Source organism: Antennarius striatus, chromosome 22 (assembly GCF_040054535.1).
Source record: "Antennarius striatus isolate MH-2024 chromosome 22, ASM4005453v1, whole genome shotgun sequence".
In the NCBI taxonomy this organism is placed as follows: domain Eukaryota; kingdom Metazoa; phylum Chordata; class Actinopteri; order Lophiiformes; family Antennariidae; genus Antennarius; species Antennarius striatus.
In genome coordinates, this window is record NC_090797.1 from 8,862,679 (window position 1) to 8,879,030 (window position 16,352).

The window sequence follows — 16,352 nt, forward strand, 5'->3', positions numbered from 1 at the left end:
TCCTTTCAGATTAAGTCATTCATCACTGTTGCTCCCAAAACACTCTCCCCTGCATTCACACAACGCCCCAGAATGTGGAACATAACCAAAAGGTCGGAGAGTGCACGTATTCTGTTTGTGTCCAGACAGCTCGCGTGTTTTCCGCCGCCTCCTTGCTTGCTCTCCGTGACGTGGATGGCCAAGAGGTGCGAAAACATTCCTGACACGTTCAGGAGCACTCCACGGCAGGCCAGGTCACAGGTCACTCACCTGTCTGCCGACCTCACCTTCTCAGTGAGATGTGAGTGAAATTGGGTGTATTTTTTTCACAGCCAGAGCCAGATAGCCCCTTCACCCTTATTTCCTCATTCACCGTCCTTTCACAGATTGTCTCGCTTCCTAAATTCTGCCAAGAAGGAAAGGGTGAGCAAGTGCACCCAGCAGGAGGAATGTCAGTGGAGCTGGGAAGTAAAGTACAGTACTCAAGATATGTACCTGAGGTTCTTTGGAGAATATTTTTCATTTATGAAGTTTCAAATCTCAAAATATTAAAACAGGAAAAATTATACTTTTACTCCACTATACCTTGAACACTAGGAATTACTGATTAGATTAAGACCTGGAGCAACATTTAAATAGAAAATTGTGAGCAACTAATTGGTAAACCAGCTCCTCAGAATGGGAGAGCAGTGCACCACCAACACTGTTTACAGTGGAGGCGGGGAGCTGCTGATCTCGACTGAGGATATTATCAGGCAGTGGAGGAATACTTTGAGGATCTCCTCAACCCACTACCATGTCTTCCATGAAGGAAGCAAAGGATTTTATCTCCGCCTCCCGGATGCCTCCCAAGGCAGGTGTTCTGGGCAGGTTCTACTAGAAGGAGGCCTCAGGGAGAACCTAGGACACACCAGGGCAACTATGTATCTCAGCTGGCCTAGGAAGGCCTCTGGATCCCCCTGAAGGGCTAGATGAAGTGTCTGGGGAGAGGAAAATATGGGCATCCCAGCTGAGACTGTTGCATCCGCAACCCAGCTCCGGTTGAGTGGTTGAAGATGGATGGATGGATGGATGGATGGATGGATGGATGGATGGATGGATGGATGGATGGATGGATGGATGGATGGATGGATGAATGGACCCTTTTGTCTGAATTTACAAAAAAACTTAGAAAATAATCTGTCAAATACTTTGGAGGAACCGATAAAAATAATTATAAATGTCAAGTTCTATTAAAAATTTAATAAGGTCTTCTTTTATATGTGCCCAACCCTTCTAACAACTTTGAACAAAATTAATGAGGTAGTTTATGCGTCATGTACAGAAAACATAAAAGCCCTCTCTCGTAAACCCATAAATAAATGGTTGGCTCCGCCCCTTTAATTTGATCCTCTTTAAAATTTTATGGGTTCTTCCCACTCACACACCTAATCCTCCCTCCAAAATCCTTGTAGTGGATTTAACGAGTGTCAGCCAACCTCCATGATGAACATAGATAAAATATGATGCAAATATACTTTCAATACTTTATCGTATATCAACTTTTTTTGATTGAACATGTTTAAAACTTTCAACTTTTTTCTTCTCAGACAGGTTCAGATTTCCAATCATCCAATAATTCACCCAAACACTAAAAACAATTAACATCTTTCTTTTTACCTATGCTTTCATCTTGATCCAAGATTCCCTAGAAAGAGATCCTTTATCTTAATGGGACTTTACAGGCTAAATAAAGGTTTAAATTAAATTCAATAAAACAATTTTAACATTAAACATGATGATGATGATGACCCTTTGCAGTGTTTGGAAGCCACTGGACTAAATTTAATAGTACAGTATATAAAAAGGGCTGAATTAGCTCCAACTTGAGCAGAATTGTTGGTAAAATGCTTCATCGACATTAATAATCTAATTAAGTTACGTCTCTGTTTTTGTATTTTATATTTCAATTACATTTTTCTTTACATGTTTAATGCAGGGTTTTATTTGTAATGATGTACGTAACACTATTATGCTAGTGCTTTTATGAAGTAGAGTACTTGAGTACTTCTTTCAGTGACTGCTGGGTGCAGATTTTAGGACGAGGCAGGGAGGACGGTGTTTTATGTGGTGGGAACCATCCTTGAAGCACAGACACAACAGGGAGCCACAAACACATGAGCTGCTGCAGCTGAACCACAGACCTCCACTCTCTCCTTCCTTTCTCTCTCTCTTTCAATCTCTCTTTTTCGCTGTCTCTCTTGCTCGCTCGCTCATTGTCCCCAGATCGACTGGCCATTCTCAGTCTGTGATGGAGATGTCCAGTGGGGGGTTGCATGGTGTGGGAAACTAGTTGATGAATGAGTGTTTGGCATGCTTGCACAGATGCATAGTTTCCTCTGGTATCATTTATGTGTGTGTGTGTGTGTGTGTGTGTGTGTGTGTGTGTGTGTGTGTGTGTGTGTGTGTGTGTGTGTGTGTGTGTGTGTGTGTGTGTGTGTGTGTGTGTGTGTGTGTGTGTGTGTGTGTGTGTGTATGTGTGTGTGTGTGTGTACTAATGTCATATGTATGCATATGTGTCTAAACGTGTGTGTGCGTGTCTGTATGAGCACAATGCCCCGCTTGTGTTGCTATACAATGGAGTTATGGCCTTTGTCCTGTCAGCATTCTTGTGTTGCTATTGGCCTTGTATTGCATGGCAGCTCCCGCAGGCTCCGGGACAATGACCCCCCTCTCCCCCGCCACCCCACCCCACCCTGGGCTCTTCTCACTGGGAGTCACAATGCCCCTCTTTGGTAACACCCATCACCTTGAGACAGACACCCTGGAAATGGCCTGCTGTGGGTGTCACGGCTAACAGCACCCAGGTCCTGGGCAGAACATCAGCAGACAATATGGAGTGGGGGTGGTTTCTTGAGTGGAATATGGTCAAAGGAAGAGAACGCTGGTTAAATCAGTCATGTGATTCACTTACACATAAATTAGAAGATTATAATGAGAATATCCAACTCTGGTTCTGAGTGATCATCCATGCTCTTTGCTTTTACGTAATTGGACACTAAAATACCCCTAACCCCTCAGAGACTCATCAGGAATGTTTACCTGACGAGCATCGGAGCAAGCCAGAACAGGGAAGGTGATGTTGACATAGCAGAGTGATTGAGACGCTCCCGCTGATTATTATACAGAAAATAAAGCCCTGATGTCATCAAACAAACACACATATCAGTATGACGACAGACAGACAATTTGGGTGAAAAGACAGGCATGCTTGACAAGTTAGGACACTCTTTGAAAAACAGATATAACACCAGAAGATGTCAAGTAGGTGCCGTTAAGGTTTGGCTTTACCAACCAGAGCAGACTGCAAAGCAGACATTACAGGAGAGGTGTGTTTACAGGCATTTCCCCCGGCCTCCCAGGCACCTGTGTTTTCACCCACCGCAAAACCAACACCATATCCAGCTGCATTAATACCAGCATGAAACCACCGGAAGGGCTTCCTTTCACTCATTATCAGCCACCTCTTGGTGAAAACAAGCTGCAGAGCTGCATGTTTCTATTCTAATGAGACCCAGGTGACCAACCCTTCTGTTCCCTATTTCTGCAAGAGGTCCGTTTAATGACACAAGGTCATGGCTTGGAATTTATTTACAAGGAATTACCCAGGATTCCCTGCCACAAGTGCTTTTCATTGAAGAACAAGTTGGAACAAAATGATTTAAGGTGACCTTGTTATTTGCATATCTAAAATGAGTAAAATTACCCAAAAAAAGCCCCTCTCCAGCACACATTAAATATCGATATGCAAATTCATAACAAATATTAAAAAGGTTTTGATTTATGCTTCAGGATTCTTTATCTAGGATTCATCCCACTCACTGACTGAGCTTAAATTGTGATCATACATATAATTCCCTAGAATGGGATGGGATAATAGGCCATAAATTAGCAAAAGGCCCCACCTCACCATCACTTCAGTGCTGGGTTGCTTTTCATTAATTGTCCAAAAAACAGATAATCAGACATCCTCTCATCTTCAGCCGCCCATCTGAATCTAGATCATGGGTTTACACTGGGGCCTACCCCAGCTGACTGTCGGCGGGAGACAGGGTACACCCTGGACAAGTTTCCAATTGTTCAGGGTGTAAGGCCACATGGCGATACAAAAATCCCACCCATTCACGCACACATTCACAAAAAAATGGAATGGACAAACATCAGGATGCACAACCAATTCCTACAATTTCCTCTGGGATTAATAAAGTATCTATCTATCTATCTATCTATCTATCTATCTATCTATCTATCTATCTATCCATCCATCCATCCATCCATCCATCCATCCATCCATCCATCCATCCATCCATCCATCCATCCATCCATCCATCCATCCATCCATCCATCCATCCATCCATCCATCCATCCATCCATCCATCCATCCATCCATCCATCCATCCATCCATCCATCCATCCATCCATCCATCCATCCATCCATCCATCCATCCATCCATCCATCCATCCATCCATCCATCCATCCATCCATCCATCCATCCATCCATCCATCCATCCATCCATCCATCCATCCATCCATCCATCCATCCATCCATCCATCCATCCATCCATCCATCCATCCATCCATCCATCCATCCATCCATCCATCCATCCATCCATCCATCCATCCATCCATCCATCCATCCATCCATCCATCCATCCATCCATCCATCCATCCATCCATCCATCCATCCATCCATCCATCCATCCATCCATCCATCCATCCATCCATCCATCCATCCATCCATCCATCCATCCATCCATCCATCCATCCATCCATCCATCCATCCATCCATCCATCCATCCATCCATCCATCCATCCATCCATCCATCCATATCCCCCTTATGGGACATAATTTTGTAAATCCCATCTGGTTATTCAAGATTTCCTGTTGGTGGATTTATTTGCCCTCTGCAGTCAAGCAGGCCAATTTTCAAATGCATTTCAAATAAAACATCCCTGAATACAATCTTATTAGCCTGAAGGAGTAGCTACTGAACATCAGCCGCTCAGACGAATCAATGCTAAACAGCAAAAAGTATGTGTCTTTTACTAATAACTGTTTGAACTAGCTTAGCATGAGGAGTCGCGCCAGCTAGCCTGGTTCATTATATCTCATTTGTTTAATCATTCTAACCGATAAAAGTGATAAATTGTGATGGTGTTATGTCCTTGATTTTCTGTTTTCGTTTTTTTTGTGTGTGTATTTTTCTGGATTCCCATGTGGTTGCCCATCATCCTCATCGTGATGTAAAGATGATGAGGGGATGAGATGTTTCTGTCCTCCTCCTGCTCCACTGGGAGGCAACAACGTGAACTACGTGAACAGTGAAATAGTGTGAGAGCTGGGAGCAGAACCTGTTTTGCATCTTCTAATTTTGTTTAAAGGAAAGTTTTCATTATTTTTATATTGCCAGAAATCTTCATTCAATCTTAGCAGACGCAGAACAACACTAATGTCTCACGTGAGTCATTTTTATGGTCATGTTGGTGTCATATATATGGGCATCATGTCTGTTTCTATCTTCCGATGCACAACTCTTTATCTCCCAGTGAACCAAATCTATTTGTTATTTGATACCAGGTAAGTACGTTGGCTTGTTTAATAAAAGCAATGAGTTGTGAGAAAAAACAAAATGTTCTGCAACTAAAATAAGACTTTTTTACTGTGCCAAAAACAATTTTTGTCTTTAAATATAGGAGTTAACAAATCAACAAGTCGTTAGAGCTACAGTATCAGAAGAAATTAAATGTGTTTAAGAGGGACGGAGAGAAAGATGGGGGGCGGGGGGGAGCAGCATGTGTGGACATGAAGGCAGTACAGGCCCGGGGACACAGAAGAAAAAAAACATTAGAGGTGATTCACACGCATCGCATGGCACATCACCACATACCTCTTTCTTTAAGTCACTCACAAACGCCTCTTAATCTCTCCCACACACACCTCCATTGACGTGCACACACTCACCCAAAAACACACACCTATTACTACACTCTTTCTGTTCAGTGGGGGTTTAAGAAGGCTTGTATGGATCACTTCTCCACTAATCAGTACATGAGAGGGATTCTTCAAATGCAGCCAGGGTGTGTGTGTGTGTGTGTGTGTGTGTGTGTGTGTGTGTGTGTGTGTGTGTGTGTGTGTGTGTGTGTGTGTGTGTGTGTGTGTGTGTGTCTGTGTGTGTGCGTCTGTGTGTGTGTGAGTGTGCTGAGATTAAAAACTTTCCTTTAGGCATTGAATGATAATCACCTGCCTTTATTCTCTGACATTGCAGTAATATTTCCATGGGAATTCACAATGTCATGTACATTCATATAACAGTAGTTATATTTGAGCTGTTATGGTTGATGTTAAATTTGAGACTGAACAGCAGACAGTAAAAATGTTGTTGTCTTATCTAAACACTGATAGGATCTACAGGGTGAGTGCCACCAGCCCCCATTAACCAGCATGGAGAGCCGCACCTGCATCCCACACAGTACACAATAGTTTAACATACCTCCAAAGGTACAACCTCAAGACCATAGTGCATTGTATAAATTAAAAAGAAAGGGGCTTTTTGAGATTTCGGGCAATGCATATGTACTTGGCCACTTTTCAGTGCTAGTTAAATGATCATTTTACATAACAGTGACAGTCAACTATGATGGGATGGAGCTGAGGTGTTTGCATTTACATATTTAGAAATTTTAAAGTTGTCAGAATATCACTCTGAAGTATCTTTTTGATGGCTCCTTTAAATATGTTTTGCTGAAAATCACAAAAAAATGTATGCAGATGTGTTGTACTGAATTGAAGATTTCTGTACAGTGGTGTTGTGGCGTATACTACAGGATCTTGTTTTTTTAAAACAAATTTAACTAGCTTGAAACTAATTTGGACATTATTTCCATTGGCACGGATGAGAATCACATGACAAATTTCCGGTGGCTCTCATTTTTCAGGATGACTCTTCAACAGAAGTCTTCCAAATTAAATTTACTGTACTAGTATTGACACATTACGTTGTTAAAGTAATATGATTCCTGGATTCCATCTTGAATATATCACAGGAAAAAAAACATTCCAATGTCAATGTTTTTCAATTTGTGCAGGCCTGCTAAAAATAATTCAATTGTATAACATGCAACAACCGCGACCTGCGTTAGCGGATTAAACGGGTTGGAAGATGAATGAATGAATGAATGAATGAACATGTAACAATGAAGGTTGTACACTAGTGAAGGTCATTCTAAGTAAAATCTTTAATGCTAGAGATATATTTTGTTAAATTGGACATATGCAAAACTTTGAATGCAAAAATAAATAAATACTTGAAACCAATATAACTCAAATGAATATTTGACTGAATCAGCTGTTTTGAGCTGGTTCCACTTGTTCAGCGGTCGTACCTTGTTGGGACATTTGATGGTGATCGGTGCAACACTGACCTCTAGTGGTGACATACGACATACGACACCATTTGTATATCAGCATTAACTTTTGCCCACTTGTCCATTTTAGCTTGTTGATTGTTCTCAGGAAGTGACGCAATCGACTATAAACAAACCTTAAGACTGAAACACGTACACACTAACATATTATACAACCAAATTGACAAGTAGACATATCACAGATGAATAAACACCACAAATGTACCACAATTCAAAAGTTAATGATTTGACAATAAACTAATAAATGCCACATGGAACTGAAAACGTAACCTAATAATATGATAGAATAACATGACTTTGCCTGGATAAGTGAGAACATTTATCATGCGCAACAACAACAACAACAATAATAACAACAACAACGACGTCACGAATCGAGGACGCCCTCGAGCCAACACCACGCGATGAGGACTGACAAGATGGCGATCATTTTAGAAACAGAGGAGTTACTACTGTGAAGGAGAGGCTCGGTATGTTGTTTTCTTTTCACATAGAGTAATTGTTAATGAATGAACAACAGTGTTGATTTTGTTTTTGTTCAAACGCGCTCAGTAAGTTAGTTTTGAGACGAGCTCGTCGCTGTGTTTTGACTTCGGGTTGGCGCATGAACTTGTTAGTATTAACGCTGTTAGCCTGGTAAGGTAATGCTAGCTAGCTGGATAGGCTAATGTTAGCAGTGCATCTGATCACTAATCTCTTGAATAGATAAAATAAAAACAACATAGCTACCAAAATTGACGCTTGTTGGAGTAATACGTGTTCGATATCATACGTAATTTTAGTAATTAATTCCAAACGTTTTTCGGTGGTTTGAATTATCTTTTTGAATGATTTCTGTATTTTGCAATCGGAATGCTCCATATCATTTACACGCTAGCAATAGCTAAGGTAGCAATTGGCTGTGATGGTAACGATACTTAACATTCTGATCCATTTTGACAACTTTAATCTTGCTCTGCATTGACATTGTACAGTTTGATGAAGGGTCAGTCTGACGGGGGCTGTTGTGACGCATTTAGCCGGCGTTAATGTGGGGCAGTATCGGTGAACACCACGCAGTCACAAGGACAAATCAGGCAAAGCGCGCTAACTTAGAAATAAAACGTCGCTGACATTAAAAACTAAGACCAGCTCCTAATAAACTGGCTAAACATTAAAATCCACACTGCCTGTGACGACTACTTTAATGTAATTTTCTTCTAAATCTGCTGTGATGCTTTGATGTGGACACTAAAGTTAATTACAAGTGTAACGAATCATTTTAAAAGTAACGAGGTGCCTCTTTATGCTGCACGTCTATTGCGTATTAGTGCTTACATCACATGGGAAATAAGACTGAAAATATCCTGAATGATTTCGCAACACGAACAAAACACTCATCAAGTCAACAGTCTGTCTTGGATCCTTGACAGTAGCTAGATGGTATTTATATCACAGCTGCTGCAGTAGTCTGAAACACTTCTCACCAGCACCCACTACTTATAGACAAAAAACAAAACCTACACAGACCTGTGTGATTAAAATGTTTTGGGATTTTAAAGCAGAAAAAACCCCAAAAAGCATCAACTTTTAACTCTTTTTCAGTCTTTCATCATTTTCTTGCTGTGTTACATAAGCTGTTTCCTATTGATCAGTTTTCTTGGTTTCCACAATTTCCACCACTAATGGTAGCCCAGCTCTCACAGAAAGAAGGGACTGCTTTGCAAACTCAGCCCCCGTTGTTAGATAATCTTACTTTTTTGACCCCAGTGGAGAGAATTGATTGAGCTCAACCCACTCAAGGAAACCTTCTTTTTCAGATGAAGTAAACCAGACCCCCAGAGATGCAAAAACAAGCAAGAACTGGTTGAGTACTGACTGATTTTTAAATTTAGTTTATCCTAAATTCAGTATGCAAAGCAAAAGTCCAAAGAAGTTCAACAACCCTCATGAGAAGTTAAATACCTTCTTTGATGTTTTTCCATAAAAGAGAGAGGATGTCTTTATAGAAGTATGCCAAAGATGTTTTTTTAACTATATTTTTGGCTTTTGTGGGTATATGATGTAACAGAATGGGCACGAGATAAAAAAAATATTTCTACTCTTGTGTTGTTTGATCTGATTTACAGTTTTAAAGTACAGGTTCATTTTGGGGTTGCTTATTTCATCTGCTCTGTCCCTTCTAGAACCATCATGCCCTGGGAGGGCCCCATTTCTCAGCTCACCATGGTTACCATGGTGATATGAAACCAGTGTGAAAAGTTGACAATCCACACAAACTCACACAGACAGTCAGTTATTGGCTCGCACAGCCAGCCAGCCAGTTTGGCCGGCAGGTGTGTGTAATGGACAGGTGTAAGCATGTGGGGCGACTGCGGCTGGCCCCAGACCACTCCATCCTCAACCCCCAGAAGTGGCACTGCATGGACTGCAACACCTCAGAGTCTATATGGGCGTGTCTGGGTTGTGCTCATGTGGCGTGTGGACGCTACATTGAAGAACATGCTGTTCAGCATTTCCAGCAGCAGGGCCACCCGTTGGCTATCGAGGTTAATGAACTTTATGTTTTTTGTTATTTGTGTGACGACTATGTCTTGAATGATAATGCCACCGGGGACCTGAAACTACTTCGTAGTACCCTCAGCGCCATCAAAAGCCAGCGCTATGAGGTGACCACCCGCAGTGGGCGCACCTTACGCTCTGCGAGCGCTGTCCTTGAAACCGTCATGCCGTCAGGTGCTCGGGAATTGCAGCTGAGGGACGAGGACAGGATGTTTACTGCACTTTGGCACCGGCGTAGGGCTCTTATGGGCCGTGTTTTCCGCATTTGGTTTGGATTGACTGAGTGCGGAAAGAAGAGGGAGGAAGCAGAGAGAAAGAAGGAGGAGGAGGAAGAGCAAAAAAAGGAGGCGAGGGAGAGGAGGCGGACTCTGAAGAGGCAGCAACAGGAGGAGCTGGTGAGTGCTCCTCTGAGGAAGAGTCGTCGGCTACGTCGGAAGAGCCAGAGAGTTGCAGATGCATCAGCCGCAAAACCAGCTCAGAGGGCAAGTAAGAGGACGAGAACTCCTGTGACCTCATCACTCACCCGCAGGTCAAGGACTCGAAGCCCAGCCACTGTCGCTCTCAAGAAAGTTCGACGGACAAAAAAGGCCCAGAAAACTCCCAAATCACCCAGGAAGCGCTCTTTGACCACCAAATCTACACCTAAAAGACCTTCAGCAACCTCCTGCTCTGCCCGAACACCTGTTCGCCGCAAGCAGAGTACGAAACAGGAGGGCTCACCCTTTAAACGTCGTCCCACTGTAACCCCTGGGGTGACAGGCTTAAGAAATTTAGGCAACACCTGTTATATGAACTCCATTCTGCAAGTGCTGAGCCACTTGCATGTCTTCAGAGAGTGCTTTCTGCGTCTGGATCTGACCCAGGCACTAGAGCTGCTAGCATCCGCTGTCCATGGCCAACTGACGGGGAAAGCCTCGTCACAGTTCTCCATGACCCAAAGGAAGGGATTCCAGACCAGTTCAGGCTCTGGGGCAGGGTTGAGTGGTGGGGCCTCACGGGGCCGCAGTATGGAGTTGATACAACCAAAAGAGCCCAGCTCAAAGCACATCTCTCTCTGCCATGAGCTCCACACTTTGTTCCAGGTTATGTGGTCAGGCAAGTGGGCACTGGTATCCCCTTTTGCCATGCTCCACTCAGTGTGGCAGCTTATCCCAGCGTTCAGGGGTTACGCGCAGCAGGACGCACAGGAGTTCCTGTGCGAGCTGCTGGACAAAGTGCAGCATGAACTGGAGAGCACTGGCAAGCACACAACCACCGCAAAAGTCCCTCAGAAACGACTCATCAAACAGGTGCTCAGTGTGGTCAACACCATCTTTCACGGACAGCTCCTCAGCCAGGTAGGAAACACGCTGGCACTCGCGTCGCTGTAGTCACTAACAGTCGAGTAACTCAGCAGTTGTCATGAGCTTCGTTACCCATGGTGCATGCACTCACGAACACTCTGGATCAGGACACACACTGTGGTTTCATCAGTGATTTATCAAACGTGGTAATAGATTGTTTATTCAACAACTAGAAAAAACAACTCACTTTACAGCAGAAGTTGTACGATCTTGTTAATCTGTGTGTTGAGTGTAATTGTGAGATTTTGTCAAACACATGGCATATGAGATACTGTTTACAATGTTTGGATGCATACAGCAACATACACAAGTTCTGCGTAACTGAGATGGAAGAGAGTGGAAGTGGAGACAAGAGATGAGTGTCTACTTTCGGAGGCTGAGCACACACTGTGACACCTGCTCCTTCTGAATAGAGGCTGTGTAGAAGGGGTTTAGGGTATTTTGGCCCAGTTTAAACTACAAACTGCCTTAAACTGCCCTTAATGCAATGATCACTTTGCATAAAGTGTGTAATTTAAGTTTGCATTATGTATAAAAAGTGGAACCACTTCCCACCTTGTGTTTTATCCTTCTGTAGTTTTGTTGACTTAAAGTCACATAAGAACAGTCCCTAGTTGTTTAAAATGTTAAATGTCTATTAAAGCATCACATCCATCTCCTGTGACCATGCTTATGTGTTCATTTCTCTCTCTTTGACCTTCAGGTGACGTGTCTGGCCTGTAATCATCGTTCCAACACTGTGGAACCTTTCTGGGATCTGTCCCTGGAGTTCCCTGAGCGCTACCACAGTAATAGGGAGTCGACTGCTCAGGCTTCATGCCACCTGACAGAAATGCTGGCCAAGTTCACAGAGACCGAAGCACTGGAGGGAAACATCTACGCCTGTGACCACTGCAACTGTAAGTTAAAGAACATGGACATAAAGACAGACGTATTTGAAGAAAGAGATAGTAAAATGTTTACTTCTGGCAAGGATATGCATCACAAATCCAGGCTGCGGCTTGGTCTGCTTTTAATGTTCCCTCCCCAATTCCAATTTTTAATGAAGGACATTAAGGACCACGGATCAGTTTGGGGAAATAAATGTCAAATACAGTGTTGTTGGACATCTGGCAGCTGTGTGACTTTAATTAGAAAGAGTATAATGTGGGACATTTTAAAGCAATTAAACACCGATGATGACTAAAGATACTAGAATGTACAACTGGGAAAGTGATCGTCTTAATGTATGAGGCAGAATTGGAGGCGTTTGGTATTTGGAAATGACCCCAGTGTGTCTGGGTATATTTTCAGGGATAGAGCAGGTTATTCCATGTAACACTGAGTTTGAACCTTAGAATGTGTTTTGTTCGTTCGATCGTCCTGATCTCGCTATCAGAACAAATTGATGAGTTGTGTGGAAGCAGAAGGAATCATTGTCTCATTCTAAGCCAGCTGATCTCAGGTGTTATGAAATCATGTCATAACATGTAAGGAAAGGTAACACCATAGGCATGAATAACAACAGGACATTGAAGCTATATAAAATCAAAGCTGCTGAAGGACATTAAATGGTCTTTTTGTCACCATTTGGTTTTGTCTGGCATGACTATATACAGGTAGTTTATATTGATTAGACTTGGTATACTTTGATATATGGAAAATAGATGGAGACATTTGAGACAAAATTAGCAAATTGGTGAAAGTTGGAAGTCATTTTGCCTTGTTAACTTGGTTTAGTCTAGTACTGACTAAATAGTCAAGTGTCAATACAGTAATTTACTTTAATGTGTTTAGTATGACTTAACCTGTGTGACATGCTATGGAGCTGTCAGAATCTAAAAAAGAATTTAACACAGACGCAAGTCAGAAACATTCTATCACATGAATAATTGATACAAACGCGTAGTTTCAAGTCAGGAACTTTGTTGTAAAAACCAAATGTGTCAGATTAATCAGCCTACAATATAATTACATATAATTATCAAATTCATATTTTATCAATACAGAACTTAAATAATTTTATCTTTATTTAAAAGGAGGTTTTGTCCAGTCAGCAGCATAACATATGTATCACTTCCTGTTTGCAGCTGCTCGGCGGCGGACAACCTCAAAATCAGTCCTCCTGACTGAAGCACGGAAGCAGCTGATGGTCCACAAACTGCCGCAGGTCCTGCGGCTTCACCTCAAACGCTTCAGGTATGATGATAATTCCTGATGTTATATATTGTTCCTGGAAGGTATTGGTGCTCTAATCTGAGACGAGTTATTCCAGTTGACTTTGTGTCTTGTGATTGGTCCTCAGGTGGTCTGGGCGTAACCACCGAGAGAAGATTGGCGTCCACGTACGCTTCGACCAGCTTCTCAACATGGAGCCCTACTGCTGCAGGGAGCCCACCCCCAAAGTTGTGTCCTGCTCCAGTTCCAGCAGTACCAGTTCTACGGCTCTGCCGCGACCAAAGCACTTCCTCTACAACCTCTCTGCTGTGGTGATGCATCATGGGAAGGGCTTCGGTTCGGGTCACTACACCTCCTACTGCTACAACACAGAGGGCGGTAAGCGAAGAGGATTGTTTTGAAAGACCTGGATGGTGTTTAAGTATGATGTCAAATGGTGTATAGACTATGTGTTTCAGCTAAAGGAGGAAGAAGTCCAGTGTATTATCAACAATAAACTCCAACCATCTGTCTGTGCTTGCTTTACTGTCTCACATTTCCCATCAACTGTAATTTCGTCAGCTGCCTCTCTGCATCTTAATTCTTTAAATGAACTCTGACCCTCTTTAATGTCTGGAATGCATTTAGAAGAATAGGAAATGTTGACATAGAGAGGGAATATAACATGTGCCGGCTTCAGTGTGAACACTGACGTGTTTTTGCTTCTTGGAGGGCTGACTTCATGTTGAATCGTTTCTCCTTCAGGTTTCTGGGTTCACTGTAATGACTCTAAGCTGAATGTGTGTTCAGTAGAGGAGGTCTGCAGAGCTCAGGCCTACATCCTTTTCTACACACAGCGAGTAACTCAGGATAAAGACCGGCTGCTATAGGACCACAACCCCCTGGACCACCATCACCACCTCCTCCTCCCTCACCCCGCTGCAGTCTGACCACTCAGCGAGAAGACATCAGCACAGCCCCACCCATCACTCTTCTCCCCTCTGGGCATTTTATATCCTTTGAGGATGGGTATTTGAAGTCTATTTTTCTAAATGAGAAAAAAAAAAGAGGACCGGTTCTGCTTTGTGAACTTCTTGTATATGATGTTTATATGTCGGTATTTTTTTTGAAAAATGACACTTGTGATATGTGTATAGTTATTTTATAAAGAGAGAATCTGCCAAGATGTGTCACAGTAGCAGCCAACACACTGTTCGCACCTCCACAGGTTGCACAGGTGCAATCCTGTTTCTGCCTACCTGCTTTTTGGTGGCTTGTTGATTGTAAATGCTGTTTGTTGAAATCAATGTTTCTCAGTCACTTTAGGTAGTTGTCAAAGAACTGGATGTCAGGTTGTAACATGTCATTCACTCCCTGGAAATGGCCTCCCTATGTTTTAAACAAGGTTTTGATAGATGCTAACAACTTTTAGCCACTTTCCTGTCAGATGCACTAATTTTTATAACACAAGATTTTCAGCTTTGTTTTTATTCAGTGTTGTTTAATGGTTAAAGATCTGTGTACAAGCAGGGCAGTAAGGTTTTTTTTTGTTTGTTTTTTAAACTTTTACCCAAAAGTGTTTCTGGGTCTGTTAGGAAAAATTGGCAGACCTCAAGCCAAAGCCTTGGGGTAAGTTTATGGAAAAAAAACCTCTCAGCAATTTTAAAACGGTTCGTTTGCTGTATTTTTTTTTTTCCCTTAAGGAGGGAAAATTTCCAAAGGATGTTTTTTGGCTAAATGCTGCCACCTCTGTGCTCAAGAAAGACAGGCGTTTTTCAGATTGGCAGGTCAGATTCTTTTTTTGACATATCACGATGGATTTTAGAAAGGTTGAAAAACTTCTGACTAACAAAAAGAATCAGAACAACATTTGGAGACTGTTTGAAACTAAGCTCACATCAGATTTTGGCTGCTGTGGTTGCTTAAATCCAAAATGACGAGGTACAACTGGGCAGAATCAATGCTGCGTATTAGACAACCTTTTCCAGTTTGGACAAACTGATTTTAAGATGTATAAAACCGTGTAGACGGTCTTTTAAATTTAGAAATCTGCCATCTGAACTAGGCCTGAACTATCCCCACCCAAACAGATGCTTGTGTTCAAGTAAAGTGCCATGTTGTTCAGAAAGTTTATATATTTTTGTAATTCCATTTCAAGTGAAATCTGCACTGCTGCAGTCCCATCCAGTCCAGCATTTGGATTATGAATGTATTTTTAAACTGTCCTCAGAGGTTTTACAAGTTTTATACAACCGTTGATTGTTCGACACCACCAGCAGTTACGACAGAGTTCCTCCACCGTTTAGGTGTGTGTACTGTATCTGTACATAGTGTGTTCCGTTCAGTATGATGTCCAAAGTAAACAGGATTGCTGTCAATAGAATGTGATATTCATCTCCATACTGGAGAAAGTTAAAAGGTTTTCATCATCAATGATCAATTTTATTTTCCTCCGTTGTTAGACATTGGCATTTTGGTTCTTTCTACATGGATGTCTGTGTGTGAGTGTGTAAATTTAAGAAAGTTATACTATGCAAATTATTACCTCAATTTTTTTTCTAGAGAAAATTACCTCAATAAATGAGAATATTTTTTCATTTTTCTACAGAAGATCTTCTTTTCCTTTCGGCTTTTCCCTTCAGGGGTCGCCACAGCGAATCAATTGCCTCCATCAGTGTCTTTTCAGAAACTCTTTGTCCTGCAAGTCCTGTTTATATTCCAAAATCCATGAAATTACTGAAAAAAGAATTAACAATCCTGTACATATTCTATACCAATGTCACACGGTCTAAATAATATTGAAATACATGAACAATAAATCCAAAATTAAAATATTTCTGAACAATGCTCCAAAATTCAGTTGGAAGGCAATAATTCCCAAATGTTCC

The 16,352-nt window shown here is 42.0% G+C and overlaps 1 protein-coding gene across 2 annotated transcripts; it reads left to right on the forward strand.

Moving 5' to 3' along the window:
- Positions 1–7,845: 7,845 nt before the first annotated feature.
- Positions 7,846–16,277, forward strand: usp44 (ubiquitin specific peptidase 44). Of its 2 annotated transcripts, XM_068307430.1 has the most exons (7): positions 7,853–7,914; positions 9,244–9,289; positions 9,610–11,322; positions 12,032–12,227; positions 13,398–13,506; positions 13,613–13,863; positions 14,230–16,277. In XM_068307430.1, the coding sequence occupies exons 3-7, from the start codon at positions 9,769–9,771 to the stop codon at positions 14,352–14,354; spliced, it is 2,235 nt and encodes a 744-aa protein (XP_068163531.1). In that variant the 5' UTR covers positions 7,853–7,914; positions 9,244–9,289; positions 9,610–9,768; the 3' UTR covers positions 14,355–16,277. The 2 variants fall into 2 exon arrangements, with proteins under 2 accessions (XP_068163530.1, XP_068163531.1); XM_068307429.1 differs by lacking the exon at positions 9,244–9,289 and having other exon boundaries at positions 7,846–7,914.
- Positions 16,278–16,352: the final 75 nt, after the last annotated feature.